General features: G+C 45.5%; 1 protein-coding gene across 1 annotated transcript; it reads left to right on the forward strand.

Annotated features, from left to right (window-relative positions):
- Positions 1-1486: 1486 nt before the first annotated feature.
- LOC136658938 (protein PML-like) lies at positions 1487-15301 on the forward strand. Its single transcript, XM_066635914.1, has 8 exons — positions 1487-1610; positions 5903-6372; positions 7294-7874; positions 9198-9235; positions 10038-10284; positions 11364-11419; positions 11823-11937; positions 14021-15301. Exons 1-8 carry the CDS (start codon positions 1557-1559, stop codon positions 14746-14748), a joined length of 2289 nt encoding a protein of 762 aa, XP_066492011.1. The 5' UTR covers positions 1487-1556; the 3' UTR covers positions 14749-15301.
- Positions 15302-15760: the final 459 nt, after the last annotated feature.

Genomic DNA, 15760 nt, shown 5'->3' on the forward strand with positions numbered 1-15760 from the left:
TGAGCACCCACAGTGAGTTCAAGGAAAGGCTGTCTGTGTGTGGGAAGGGCAGCTAAGCCTTTTGCTAAGAAGAATAACCACTGCTAACTGGCCAATGAGAGCATTCCCTAGAGCAGCAATTTTCAACCACTGTGCCATGGCACATTGGTGTGCCGTGAATGGCCTACAAATGTGCCGCAAGAGTTTGGGAGAGGGCCATTTATTGAGGATGTGAGACCCCACCGGCAATGTTGTGTGCCTTGTCAATTGTCAAAAACTGATGGTGTGCTTTGACAATTTCAGTACCTTCTCAGTGCACCATGAGATGAAAAAAGGTTGAAAATCACTGCCCTAGAGTAGCCATTTTCAACCACTAAGCCATGGCACATTGGTGTGCTGTGGATGGTCTAGCACTGAAAAAGTACAATTTTGGGAGGAGGGGATTTCAGTGATCTGTCCAGTCAGGTGGACTCTCTCACGGTCATGGCCAGTGCATGACCCAGCCAACTCTTGATGCTACCCCTATAATACAGGGACAGTTGGAATGATATAAAGTCCTGCACATACAGCAAGTCTTTCACAGTAAGGAGTACAACTTTAGAACCTGCTACCTGCAAGATGACCAGATGTAACTGCAAAAGAGGACCAGGCACCCCCAAAATATAGGACATCCAAGAAAAATGTAGGACATGATAAAAACTAAAAACACATGTATATTGTCCATGTGGTTAATTTAAACACTCTATTATTTTTAAATGTAAAACTATATTACATGTAGTTTATTACATATAGGGCACAATCCTAACCAACTTTCCAGCGCTGGCATAGCTGTACCAGTGGGGCATGTGCTGCATCCTGAAGTTGGGGGGCAGTCACGGAGGCTTCCCCAAGGTAAGGCAATGTTTGCTCCCTTACCTCGGTGCTGGATAGTTGGTTAGGACTGCACCCATAATTTATTAATTGCAAGAAGGCTATGCACTACCTTCAGGGGTGCACTCACAGGGAAAAGGAGGACATTTCAGTTCTTTTCCAGGACATTATTTTCAGCTAATAAATCAGGCCCCACATTCCTGCAAATATGGGAATGCTGGAAATAAAAATCACAACTCCAAAAAAACACATTGATGTGCAGCAGGTATCTGGAGCCAATCTTTGTTCTACAAAGAGGTAGAAGGCATGATTTCAGCTCCCTTGATGTTGTTGTCCCCTGTCCTTTTTTTCTTTAACAAGTGAGTTTTAAAATCACTGCTTTGCTGCTGATTGTGAGCAAACTCAACATCATAGGGTGCGACTTCCTGGAGAGACAGCAAATCATGCATTGATTGTATACCTAAATCACTGGGGGACTGTGTGAGATATTCCTGGAATTTCTCTTCCTACAGGAATGAGGAGGAATGATGAGAACCGAAACTCAGCCGGAGAAGGCGGAGCAAGAGATTGTAATTCTAGGAAAGAGCTTTAGGGGCAGTGGTGGGAGGGAGGAGTCATGCTCAGAAAGCGATGTGCCTGTAATTGACCTGAAAACGAAACTTCAACGATCTGGACAGGGGGCAGCGGGTGGCGGGACTTGAGAGCTGATGATGACCCAAACAATGTCAGGGCCAAGCATTCCACCATCGGAGACATGGCAGGTAAGGCCCAGAGTGGGTGGACTCAGGTATGTTTCAGCAAAAAAGGAAACTGTGTAGAACAGGCTTCAGGGAGAAACAGTTACAGACCCGGACAGCCCAGGGCTTCTTGGGAAGCTGTTTCCTGACTTTCTTGGCCTTTGGGCAGTGGAAAGTGGGGAGAATCAAAGGGTTAAGAGAGGGTTAAAGTGCAGAGGGAGGAGGAAGAGGAAGGCAGGCAGAGATGGGCGGTGCTACTTTCAGTGCCCTTGCCCAGATCAGATCAGAAACCAGGACTGTAGCCGGAGGAAGGCTACAGGGAGCTTCACAACTTCTGGCGTCAAATTAACTCCATCTGTGGTTGAAACAGTGGTTCCCAAACTATGGGTTGGGACCCACTGGTGGGTCGGGACCTGATTTTTGGTGGGTTGCCACAGGATGATGATCAGATAATGAATTGGCTTAAGCCCTGAGGCTATTGAAAAATCAGCTACTGGAGCTGCTGATTACCTTGCAAAGAGCTCAGCTTCTGCAGTTTTCAAGGCTGTGTTAAAAGTAGGGAGATAAATTTGAGGATCTCGCTTGTTGTTATTACTTAAATAAATAAATAAAATGTTACTTCTTTCTAGATCTCCTTTTTAAAAGTCTGATAAACCTAGGTGGGTCCTGATAACAGTGTCATTTAAAAAAAGTGGGTCCTGGTGCAAAAAAGTTTGGGAACCACTGGGTTAGAAAACAGCACCCAGACTTTTTAATGTACGACATGAGCACTTCCATTTAATGAACGAAACCTTTAGGAAAAATGCCTGTTGATGCAAAAACAAAAATGAGTAGCTATCTCTGGTATCCCATCCTGAAATGTGGTAGTGCTCCAGATTTCAGGCACTCGGACCTCTCACCCAGGCTTGGCCTGGCTCTGAGTAATAAGATCTCTATCACCCTCATTTTGTCACCCCTGAAAAATATCCCTCTTTATCTACAACTGTGAGCATGGCATAGTATTGAAATGAATTAGGGGTAACTAACAGCACAATCCTATGCATGTCTACTCAGACCTAAGCCCCATTGTGTTCAATGCTTTCTCCCATTAAAATGTGTGTAGGATTGCAGCCTTAAATATGCTCTTATCAACAGTTTTTAATACAGTGGTTCCCAAACTGTGGACTGGGATCCAGTGGTGGGTGGGGACCTGATTCTTGGTGGGTCACTGGTGGGTCATGGAAAGATCAGATAACTAATTGCCTCAAGTCCTGAGGCTGTTCAAAAATCAGATACTGTAGCTGCTAATTACCCTGCAAAGAGCTCAGCTCCTGCAGTTTGCAAAACATGTGTAAATATAGGGAAATAAATGTCTGAGGGTCTTTTTCTGGTTATTATTGTTTCTAAATAAATTTCTTTTTAGATCTTCTTTTTGAAAGGCTGGTAAACCTGGGTGGGTCCCAATAGAGTGTCATTTTTAAAAGTGGTGCTAAAAAGCTTGGGAGCCAGTGATTTAATGGGCCTGCTCCTTTAAGGAAAGGTTGTTGGCATCCTTCAGTCTCAGAAGACTATGGTGTCACGCTCTGAATGGTGGTTCTGGAACAGAGTGTCCTCTCCAGTGCTCGAAGCCTGGGTAAAGTAGGTATGGAGGATAGGCTGTTACCCATGCAGCAAATCCCCCTTCTCCAAGTCGCTGAAATAGTCCAACAGAAAGGGAGAGGCCAATACGGTTGGTTCCAGCAGCGTCGCAGGAGTTGCCAGAACGTGACTGTGTTCAGCCATGAACTGCCTCAGGGACTCTGGCTCCGGATTTTGCCTTGAGGTTGACTCCTGAAGCCTTTTCCATAACTGGATGTAGCCACAAGGCAGTGGAGGTTTGGGATCAGAGTTTTCCTTCTCTCAGATGAGCTGCCTTCCCAATCTGACGAGTCCCATCTACCCAGTGGCTGTTTAGTCGCCTCTTATGACAAGTACAGCCAAACTGAGGGCTGGGGATAAGAATAGGCCTTTAAGGAAAGTGATGGTTATAAAGTGGTAAAAGCTTCTGAACTTAAAAAGAACCAATTTTCAGTGAAACATGTCACATTCTGAGGCTGACAATTCATAGGCTGAAGGGATCTGGAATTTTCAGTTAGTGATTGGGAAAGAGCTGGTTTTTATGTTCTCATTTTGTCAAAGCCTCACTTGGTAATGTGGCAGCCTCCCAATCTAGCTCTGCCCAGACTTGTTGCCACCATACCATAACCAAGACAGAGTCTTCATCTTTTGGGAACTCTGCCCTTCCAAAGCAAAAAGTGTGTCATGGCACAGATTGATCCTGTTAGTTGTATCAGAAGAACTGTGGGTCTGAACAAACTTCAGTCAATCTTGTCTTTAGTTGCAGAAAAATGCATTTTTGAGAGAGAGATCGCAATCATGCATGAGAAGGAAAGATGGGTGAATCTGCATACATGTGGGAAAGCATCTGGGGATTTTAAGAGTAGGACAAGACTGGAGGGTTGCTTTCAAGCTCAGCCTTCTCCCTGGTCCTGCCCTGATTTGTTCACTCCCTTTTTATGGAGAATCTACACAACATCATCATCAGATCATTACAAGCCACTGGTTTTTTGTTGTTTTTTTTTTTAAATTACTGTGTGCATATAACAGTACTGTAACGAGCTCTATGTGGGGCTGCCGTTGAAGATCGTTCTGATGCTTCAGGTAGTGCAGAATGCGACAGCCTGGGTGGTTACCAGAGCTAGGCAGTTTGATTCAGTTGGATTGCTGCTTCAACGACTGTACTGGTTGTTTCCGGGCCCAATTCAAGATTCTAGTATTGAGTTTTAAAGCCCTTCACGGCTTGGGTCCAGGTTATCTGAGGGATCACCTTCTGCCATACATTCTGGCCCACCCTCTTAGGTAATTTGAGGGGGCTCTCCTACAAGTGCCGCCTTTATCCCAAGTCCAAGGGATGGCGATACAAGGGAGAGCCTTCACCACAATTATGGAATGCCCTTCCAGGGGAATTAAGAACCACCCCCTCCCATACGGCTTTTTGGAGAGGGCTTAAAACTTCTTCTTTTTTTGGTGAAATTTTTTTCAAAATTTCTTGATTGAAATAGCAAATTGTGGTGTTATATGTTTTTTTTATTCCAAGGACTCATTTTAATAAATTATAATTATAAATTATAATCACTTTGAAAATGTACTAGGTAGGTGGAATAGGTGATATAGTGTCAGCAGCTGCAGCTGCAGTATTATTTCAAAGTGGAAAAGTAATCTATTTTATTTTCTGGAAAATATCTTAAACACCTAAATGCAGTCTTTTGTGTGTTTTTATTCGGATATTTTAACACCCAAAAGGCGGTGTTTTGTGTTTTTATGTGTTTTTAACCCCCGCCCAAAAATACACCCCGACTGTAAATATATGTCCACAGGCACACATTGCAATGACAATTTATGTTGAAAAGACCTGAAGCAATGTTCCTTTTAAATCTTAAAATTAACAGAGGGTAATAGGTGAACATGAGGGCATGAAAAGCAACACAATTTTATTTATTGGGGGGGGGGGGGAAACAGTCTGCTTCCCTACACAAAGAATCAGAAAAAATACTTGATAAAACACTGCTATAATACTGCATGGGAGGAAGTTGTAGGCTTCATTCCGTAGCAACAGAACTAGTCTACAACCAGGAGTAGAGGAACAGGAACCACAAGCAATGACAGTCATGGTTTGTATTGCTATACTTTACCACACCCAAAGAAGTGAGCCAGTTTGCTCACATTTGCTACTACTGAGTTACAGCCCAATCCTATCCTCACTTTCCTGGGAGTAAGCCCCATTGACCCTAATGGAACTTACTTCTGAGTAGACATGCATAGGATTGGGCTGTGAGTCGCCTGTATTCATTTAGCTCTAGAACAGTGGTTCTCGCACATTTATCACTGGGACCCACTTTTTAGAATAAGAATCTATCAGGACCCACTGGAAGTGATGTCATGACCAAAAGGGACATCATCATGCAGTAAAATTCTTAACAATCCCAGGCTGCAATCCTACCCACACTTACCTAGGAGTAAGTCCAATTGACTCTCAGTGTAAAAGAATATACATAGTAGCTTGTTAAATGTACAGGTCTGTAACAGTCCCCAAATGCAGTCGCATACCATGGTTGCATCAAGTCTAATATATTAAAAATAAATTATTGAAGTGAATGGAGGCCCACCTGAAATTGGCTCGTGACCCACCTGGTGGGTCCCTACCCACAGTTTGAGAAACACTTCTCTAGAACTTAATGGTTCCTGGAACATAATGATCATAACTCAAATTCCATACACTTTTTCTGGTTTTTGGTCAGGAAATGGACGTCGAATTCCAGTTCCTTTTGTGTGATCGGTGCCAGAAGGAGGTTGAAAGACCCAAACTTGTGTCCTGCCTGCACAACCTCTGCACGGAATGCCTTGAAGAGAGCAAGCCCATTGGACTCTGTTCCATATGTGGGACCCCACACTCCCAAAATGCAGGCACTCCCAATTTGCTCTTTGAAAATCTTCAGGTCAAGCTGCGTATCTACCGGAAGGTCACTGAGGGCAACAACTTGGTATGTGACAGCTGTAAGGAGGAGGAGAGGGCAGAGTTCTGGTGTTCTGATTGTGAGGAGTTCCTTTGCCTCCCATGTTTTCAATGCCACCAGAGATTCTTGAAGAGGGAGAGTCATGAAGCCAAACCTCTAAAGGATCTCAGGGCAGAATCTAGCAAAGATTTCCTTGCAGGATTCAGGAAACTCAGCGCCATGACCTGCTCCAACCACAATAATCAACCTCTAAGGTAGGTCGTTCGTCAGCACAATTCTCAAGTGAAAGATCTATTTGGAAGGCAAAGAGCAGGTGGACCTGGAGTCACAGGTTTGCAAGCAAGAGTGGAGAGCTGTCCAATGTGGGGGGTGGGGGGACTAGCACTGGAGCCAGGGTCAAGGACTACAACTGCTGCAACAGCAAGCAAGGTGTTGAGAAGGTAGCTATGTCTGCAAGCAACTGGGCAGGATCAGTGTTGCACCCACTGGGCAGCAACTGAAGGTCCATATGTTAGGGCTTACAGCCTCATCGCTCCTGATATATGAGCTGAAGCCTTATAACATAGGAATCTGTCTTACATTGAGTCAGATCCTGTATCCATCTAGCTCAGTAATGTCAACACTGTTGGGCTGTTGCTCTCGTGGATTTCTGACTGGTATTTCCCAGTCCTACCTCGGGATGCCAGAGAACGAACCTGGAACATTTTGAAGACAAAGCATGTGCTCTACAACTAAGCTACAGCTCCTTCCTTAATCCTGAGAGCCTGGATCCTTGAAGCACTTGTCCACTCCCCCCCCCCCCCGCAGCCTCCCTGCCTCCATCACGCCCCCTCCCTGCCCCCATTTCACCCTCCGGCTGCCCCTTCCCAGCTCTGCAGGGGCTTTCCTGCTCCTGCAGACAGCTGGAGCTCCTGTGATGTGAGTGGGAAGGCTCCAGCCATCCCACGAGCATCCAGGCAGCACACTACTGAGTGGGGTGCTGGAAAATGCTTTCCAGCACTTTTTCAGCAGTGGAACACACACTCCCAGGCCAGCCAGAGCCCATAGGATTGGAGTGAACTACCCTGCAATACTCTGTATAAAGCAGCTGCATTTGCTCATATGAGAGATGGTCGAACCATCTTGAAAAGGGGGAGAAAATTAGTCATGGGTCTTGACTGTCTTTTGATTCACAGTCTCTACTGCACAGAATGCAAGCAGGCCATGTGCTGCATTTGCGTACTGCTGGACAGCAAACACTCGGGTCAGCACTGTGAGATCCAAAAAGAGATCCAATGCAGGAAAGATGAGCTGCAGGGCATGAACATGGAGTTGAAGAAGAAGAAGATCCATTACCTTGATACCTGGAGGAGCCTCCAGGATCTTGTGAAAAACAAGGAGAAGGTGAAGAATGAAACCAGAGAGCTGGTCCAGCAAAAGATAGATGCAGTGTTGCGGCTGGTGCAGGAAAAGGGGGAGAAACTCCTAGCAGCAGTAGATGAGCGGCACAGCCAAGACGTCCAGGTCATAACAGAGAAGCTACAGCACGTGAAGGGCACGGTGAGGCGAATGGGTTGCAGCGAACGACTGGTGGAGAAGATGCATCTCTATGCCTCCGACCAGGAGGTGATGGACATGCAACCCTTCATCAGGGAGTGCCTGGAGGAACTGAAAAGCAAGGAGCCACCAGCTATTAATTTGCAGGTGCAGACTGAGGACTACACCGAGGTCAAAACCCAAGTCCAGGCTTTGTTTGAGAGAATAACAGCAGAGAAAGGTAAGATGGTCTGAGAAGATTGTGGGGAAGGTGGGGTTGGGTGAGATGGCTTAGATGGGGAGGAGCCATCGCTCAGGAATCGAGTGCATGCCGATGCTGTGATGAACAGTGCGGTGATGAACCAATGGCTTGGGAAGTGGTCTTCTGCTGACTATTGGTCCATCTAGCTCAGTATTGTCTACTCAAATTGGCAGCTGTTCTCCTGAGCTTCAGACAGTGGTCCTACCTGGATATATATGGGAGCAAACCTGGGGTGTTTTGCCTCCAAGCAGATGCTCTACCACTGCTCTTTATTTATTAAAAATAAAAAAGAAAGAGTTCTATCTGCCCCATAGGGGCAATGGAGGCGATTTATAATTGATATTTAAAATTTGATTTTTATAAGGCAACTTCATTTGCCCACATAGTCGTGCACTACCGCAGAATCTAATTGAGATTTCAGAAGGTCAGGCAATTCAAATTCAAGACCCAAATCAGCCCTATTCAAATCAGTTAAGAAGGTAGGTTACTTGGTGATTTGGCAGCCCAATCCTATCCATAACCACCCCACCATTGTAGCAATGCCAGATTCCAGGGGGGGAGGGGCTTCAGCAGGGAAAGGGGATTTTAAATCCCTTTACCCATGCATATGCCTCCCAACCCACAGTCGGTCTCCTTGAACCTGTGACAGCGATTTTGCCGGTGCAAATCTGAGGAGAGAAAAAGTGGACGGGAGCCTGCTGCCGGAAGGAATAGGATCTGACACAGGCCTTCTGCAACAGGTTCTCCTCCCATGGCCTTCCACACACACACACACACACACCACAATGCTCTCCTCCCCACCCTGTTTTCCCCCTCCCCACATCTCCACATCTATTCCGCCTTCCTGTCACCTCTCCTGCCTCTCCCATCATCTTACCTGCTCTGGTGATCTGGGACCCCTTGGATGGTGGGGGGCTGGAAGGCGCAGGCCTTCCTGCCAGTACTTGCGGCAATGTGCTCACATGCTCTTTTGTGACAAGGGCTTACTGCTTTACGGCAGTCAGCGCGGTCAGAAGAGCTTTGCCAAGGGAAGCAATGGAAGGTGGTGAGGGAATGTTTGGGCCCTGGAACTCCTATATCTGTTACAGTTGCTCAAAAATGACACATGTGGATAAACTATTTTGCTGGTACATCATATTTTGTTGTTTCAAAAAAAATTTTTTTAACGGCCTGAACATGGTTTGAGCTTACCAACAAGAGCTACAGAACTGAACTAGTTGGTGCCTCTGTACCCCAAACTGGAAGAAACTTATTTGCTCTGGTGGCCCAATTGCTAATTCACTGTTTATCATTCTTTTTTAGAAGGGGTGCCACTTGTTCTTGAAGAAGCACCTCAGCAGGTAAGAGCTGGTCTGTATACTGCAAGCAGGGCCTAGGAGAGGGGGGTAAAGGGTGTAATTTGTACTCGGGCCCAGGGTCACAAAGAGGGCCCAGGAGTCAAAGGAGGGGGCCCAGAAATTTCCTGGGATCTTACTTTTTCCAATCTATTCAGACTTGTTGCCTTCATGGGGTGCTGGGGACACTAACACAAGCATGCAGCTGCAGTTACTGGTAAACCATATATGCTTAGGAGTGTGTTTGGTTTTCCATATTACTGTATCTATCTGCCGATGCCACATGGGTGGGTAGACCAGGGCTCAGAAGACTTTTCCAGCTGTCTCCACCCTCCCCCCATCCTGTTTTGCCCTTCCCTGCCCCCATTCTGCTTGCCCATCACCACCCTTCCCCGCTCTGTTTCACCCCTCTCCCTTTGCAAAGGGGCCCCAAATAAACTTTGTACCGCCTGATAAAATTCCTTTCAGAGGCCTTGACCGCAAGATCTTTGATCCTCACATGGAGAAACTTGCAGATTCAGGTGGGACAGTGACGGAGCCATCTTTCCTGTAAGGATGTCCCTTTCAATAGGCGTTGGGTGTTGCTGAGCTGGGTCCCAGTGTTTGTGTCCATTCTCTGTGTTGGTTGCTGGTTTCTTCGACAGTTGCCTTTTATTGTATTAATACAGTTTCACCTGGTTTTTATTGAAAATCATCAGATGCTTTGCATTCCTCCTGATGGAGGCATATAATTAAAAAAATGCATGTGTGTGATTTTCTTCTCAAGTAAATCAAAGAACCTTCAAGGGTTTGCTTTTTTTCCTCCTAGAACTGCTCAATAAACTTACCAGCAAAAAGAAATTATGTACAAGACGATAAGGCCATTCAGGTGGCTGCAAAAGTGATCAAAACTGAACCAGATGACAATGAAGGGACGACCAGCTGCAGCTGGTTCGAGCAACCAGGGACTAGCTCTGTATCAGTGGGAACAGGCCTTGCAACAGAAAGTGGCCTAGGAAAAATTGTCTTTGGAGGACTAGTGTTTTCGAGTACCAGCTCAGAAGCAGCTGAACCAGGTAGGGGAAACCACTGATCTTATATCAAGGTTCACATAAGACGAACTCAATTCATATAATTCTTTTTGCCCTTTTTATTTTATTTTATTTTTTATGAATGGCAAAATCAACCTAAACTAGTCTTTCATGTTCAAGTCAACACAAAGAAAGGACAGTACCTAATATAGTTCCATCTCTGAAACTAAGCAAGTCCAGACTTGTGTCACTGCCCAGGATAGAGGACACCTGAAAATTTTGTTGACATTGGTTTGTGCTTTTTATAGGCAAGAAAGGTAGCAGTTATCACAAATGACCACTAATGATATTATAGATAACCCTGGTTGAGAGATTGCATCAGCTTAACTAGAAGTTTTGAAAACTCTGTGAGAATGTGGCACGTTCTCATCAGTTGAAGCAATCCTGTGGCTAGATTGCTTGCTGGACAAACTCTGCTCATATCCAAAATGAGTCACAAACTCTCATATGACTCCATCCTTTGTGGATCTATCCTTGGAAATACAGTAGAATTTTGACAGTGCATGGTGAGAAGGCCACCAGATGTATACCAGACATGAAAATTTCAAAAAGTTTCCTGGGGCTTCAAAACTAACCACTTTATAGAAGCATAAGCTTTTGTGGATTATATAACATTTCATCAGATGCATGAAGTGGTACCCTGAGTTGGCAGGAAGGGGTATGTGGACGTACACACATGTATAGAGAAATAGCTATGGAGTTCAAGAAGTACAGACTGTGACTATTTATGAGTAGAGCTTCAATATACAGGCTGAGGCTGCTTATCCAACGATTTTGATCCACAGATCCAAAAATTTCTATAATATGTTTCTGTTCTTTCTTGTTTTCTCCCCCCCCATCTTTTTTGATATTATATTCTTTTTATGTAATTGTTTTGTTGTGTTCTGTATGTATCTGTGTTCTATTTTGTGTCTCAATGTATTTTTTTTTCTCACCTTTAGAAAAAAATGTTTAAAAAATAGAAACTATGGCTGCTAAGCCACAATGAAGCTAACAGAAAATGGGATGGAAATAGGTCATACATAACAGTATGTAAGGCTGCTATAATGCCTTTTCTCTTGCAGAGGACCCCAATTTGGGCAGCTGGTCAGAAGAGGAGAGCAGTGATGATGAACCTCTGGTGAGTGCAGAAAGAACTTGAGCCAAGCTTCACTGCATTCTGTGTCTCTAACTAGGACAAGTGTCAGCACTTCTGTGGCAGGTGCCAATGCAGAAAGTGCTTTACAGTTCTAATCTCAGGCACGCTTATGATACCGTACAACTTACAGCCCAATCCTATTCAGCGCTGGCACGGTGGAACTGTGTGATCCACGCCTTATCCAGCACTGACACTGAGCAGGCTGGAGATCTCTTTTTTTTTCTAGACTAAAGAGCCCCAAATGCTGCAGAAAAAGGTGCCACAAGGCTATCCTGGGGGGACAGCAGTTTTTTTGTCTGCTCTCCAAGAAAGTGATTGAATGGTTGCTGGGTTGTCTGAACATTTTGCCTCTTAGGTGCCACAGCACTTCTTATCTTCTTTTCAGGATGCCAGCTTGTTAGAGAGCAACCAGGAAGAAGCCGCAATGTATTTGATCAGAACCCCCACGATGCTCAACTTGAGCAAAAGCACCTTGGTGTTCTTCGACCTGAAGATTATACGTAAGACCCCAACAGCTACTTCCTGACATGACATCCAACGCCTGCTCATCAGAGTTCCTGGGAGGGTTTGGCATGAAGGCCAGGGAGCAGGAGAAAGGTTCCTCAGCCATTCTATCTCTGGGAACTTCCTGGCTCCTGAGGTTGCTTAACAAACCCCTTTATCTGCTCCCACCACTTCTCCTCCCTAGATCTGAAAAGGAACAGGGGACCAGACCAAAAAAGAAGGGTGAAAGAGAGGAGAGTGGTGGGCTAGAGAATCTCTGACTGTTTTCTGCTCCTCTTTCCTTCCGCTCTGGTCTCCTCTTCCTTTTGAATGGAGATGGGAGGGGTAGGGAGCAGTGGGCCGAGATACACAGCCCCCATCAGACCACTGTTTGAGACCCCACTGCCTGAAGTAGCCAAATCAGTTGAAAGATCTGCAAGGTGATTTGTCATATTGCCACCGCCCATCTCATTGTCCTCCTCCTACACCACACCATGACTTGCTCTCTTCCTCCCAGGACACCTCCTAGGCCTCCACTCTCATCCACACCTCCTTTCATTTGACACCCCTTCACCTCAGACCTCAGCTGATCTTAGGCCAGCCTTGTCTTCTATATGCTAATGAAATGATCTGTAAACTACATGTGCCCTTAAGGAAAGCAGCAGATATCACCCATGTTCATAGTGATGGTTCTGATTGACCCATCTCAAAATGAATATCATAGAACTGGGAAAAATACAGAAAAGAGCAACTAAACAAGGTTGAAGCACCTTTTCTATGAGGAGAGGTAAACACTAGAGAATTTTAAACTTAGAAAAAAGGGTGACAGGGCAAGTGGGGAGGTAGGAACATTATAGAGGTTTACAAAACTATGCATGATATAAGGCAGGGATGCTCAAATCCCGGCCCGGGGGCCACTTGTGGCCCTTGGTGGCTCCGAATCAGGCCCTCAAGGAGCCCCCAGTCTCCAATGAGCCTCTGGCCCTCCAGAGACTTGCTGGAGCCCATGCCAGCCCAACGCAACTCTTCTCAGCAAGAGGACAACTGTTTGACCTCTCACCTGAGCTGTGGGACGAAGGCTCCCTCCACTACTTGCTGTTTCACGTCTGTGATGCAGCAGTGGCAGCAAAGGAAAGGCTGGCCTTGCTTTGTGCAAGGCCTTTTATAGGCCTTAAGCTACTGCAAGACCTTCATTCATTCATATAAGTTCCATCTCTAATAAGTTCATTTATGTAAATTTATTCAAATTTTAAATGTAAATTAATTCTTTCCCCCCCCCCCCCCGGCCCCTGACACAGTGTCAGAGACATGATGTGGCCCTCCTGCCAAAATGTTTGGACACCCCTGATGTAAGGAATGCTGATGGACCTTTTCCCCCACTAGAATATGGGATATCCAATGAAATTAAGCCATTTCTGCCCAATGTTTCATATACACAGCAAGGATCAAATGTGTACACCTGTTGGCTGGGCTGAAATGGGTTAATTGATACTAGATTCAGGACAAAGGAAAACAAGTGTGTCACCAAATACGCAGTTAATCAATGGCACTCACATAGATCAAGATGTGTTGATGGTCATCAGCCTAGAAGACTAAAAGGAGATTAGACACATTTATGGAGGGCAAGCCTGTTACTGGCTATTAGTCGGGTTGGCTAAATTGAACCTCCATGCTCAGTGGCAATAGGCTGCTAAATCCTGGTGGAGGGGGGGGGTTGCAGTGGAAGAGGGCTGTGACCTTTGTGCCCAGGTTGTGAGCTTCCTGAAAGCATCCAGTTAACCACTGTGGAAAACAGGAGACTAAGGGCCCAATCCTATTCAACTTTCCAGCTCTGGTGTGCACACAGTGCAGCCCCATGGTGAGGGAACACATGTTCCCATACCTTGAGAAGGCCCCAGTGACTGCCTCTCCAGCACAGGATGCAGCACACACCCCACTGGCACTGTACCAGCAGTGGAAAATTGGATAGGATTGGGCCTTAATGCACCTTTGGTGTGATCCAGCTGGTCTCTTGTTTATTCTTGACTACAAAGTACATTTGTGATTTATGCGTTATCATCAGCCTGGACAAACCCAAACTCTCTCCCTCTCTTCTTGCAGCTGGGAAGATCCTTCAACTGGTGGCTGTAGCAGACAACTCAAACCGCTTTTCAGTGAAGTTTCGATTGACAGACAGAGGAGAGGCAAAAACTAGTCTTGATGAGATTGGACTGGGCACCTTCCTCTACTATCTCCAGTCCCTCCCTATGCCCGTTCTAGTGGGTTACAACCTCTGGTCTATGAACATCCCAGACCTGGTCACTGCCCTGGAAGCCATCAAGAAGGAGGAAAGTTTTAAAGCATCCATCCTTGGTTTCCTAGATGCCTTGCCCCTCATTAAACAAAAAATCCCTTATGCTTCCAGCTATACACTGAAGGAGTTAGACCACACATATTTTTGGGGGCAGCTAGATGATACACAAGCTGAAGCTTGTGCCAACTCCCTGAGGGACCTGTGGACAGTCTTAGATGTTAACCCAGTGATGGAGAATAACCCCGTTATTGCCTATTCCAGCCTGCAATGTTATACCTCTCTTCAACCACTAGTGAAGGAGAAATTCCTCTCCAGAGCCTCGGCAGAGACCTTGGCTGTGCACAACCTCAGCTTCTCCACGCTGCAGTCAGCATACCAGAATGATCCGGAAAGAGGACTGCAAAGATTGCGCAGATGCTTGAACTCAAAACTGGAGAACACAGAAAAAAAAATCAAAAGTCTGAATAAGCTTCGAGGCTACTTCCAGTCTCTCCCATCCACAGCTTGGCATAAGTTACCTGCAACATCAAGCTGAGCCCTGCTCCTGCGTTCCAGCTGCTACCCTCAATCTGGTAAACACTGGGGGGGGGCAGAGCAGAGAGAGGAGACATGGCCTGCAAAGCACTTACTGCACAATCCTAAATATTTTTACTCTGAAGTAAATCCTGCTGTGCTCAGTGGTACTTGCTGTAAGATAGGCATTTCAAGATTTTGCAGCTTTGTTCACCAAGAACTGCTTCCCCCACAGATGCTTCACCTTTAGGTCATTGAGCAGGATTGGAATGACAAAAAGACTTTGGGTGCAGCAGTTTAAGAGGGATATTGATAGATTGGAGCAGATGGAGAGGGAAGAGACTAGGATGGTGAGGGGCCTGGGCAACATGTCCAGTTGATGGAGTTGGGCATGCTTGGTCTGGAAAAGAGACAGTTAAGAAGTGTCATAATTATCTATAAATATGTGAAGGGCTGTCATGGCAAAAAATGGAGTGGATTTGTTCTCTGTTGCTTTGGAGGGTAGGATCCAGGCAAATGGGTTTAAATTGCAAGAGAGATTTCAATTGAATGGTAAGAAGACCTTCCTGAGGTCTTTAAGCAGAGGCTGAATAAATAATAATAATAATAATAATAATAATAATAATAATAATAATAATAATAATAATAATAATAATAATAAATAATACAGGTATTTCTATACCACCTTTCTTGGTCCTCAGATTTCTCCTTATACTTTATTCAAGGCAGTTTACATAGGCAGGCAATTTAAATCCCCGTAGGGATTTTTACAATTTGAAAGAAGGTTTCTGTCTTTCAAGAAACCACAACATTCAGATGTTTCTTTCTTGATCTGGTTGCACATTCTGGCCTCCATCCTCCCACACGCAGAGCAGATGGAATAGCTCAGCTTGTCAGCTGCTTCAAGGTCGCACAGTGCTGGTGGCCTCAAACTGGCGACCTTCGGATGTTATCCAGGCAAATGGAGGCTCAACCCTCAGTCTAGACCAGACCTCCTGCCCATCTATAGGGGATGTTCTAAATGCCAGCAGCCT

The sequence above is a fragment of the Tiliqua scincoides genome, chromosome 8, assembly GCF_035046505.1.
Source record: "Tiliqua scincoides isolate rTilSci1 chromosome 8, rTilSci1.hap2, whole genome shotgun sequence".
Taxonomy (NCBI): domain Eukaryota; kingdom Metazoa; phylum Chordata; class Lepidosauria; order Squamata; family Scincidae; genus Tiliqua; species Tiliqua scincoides.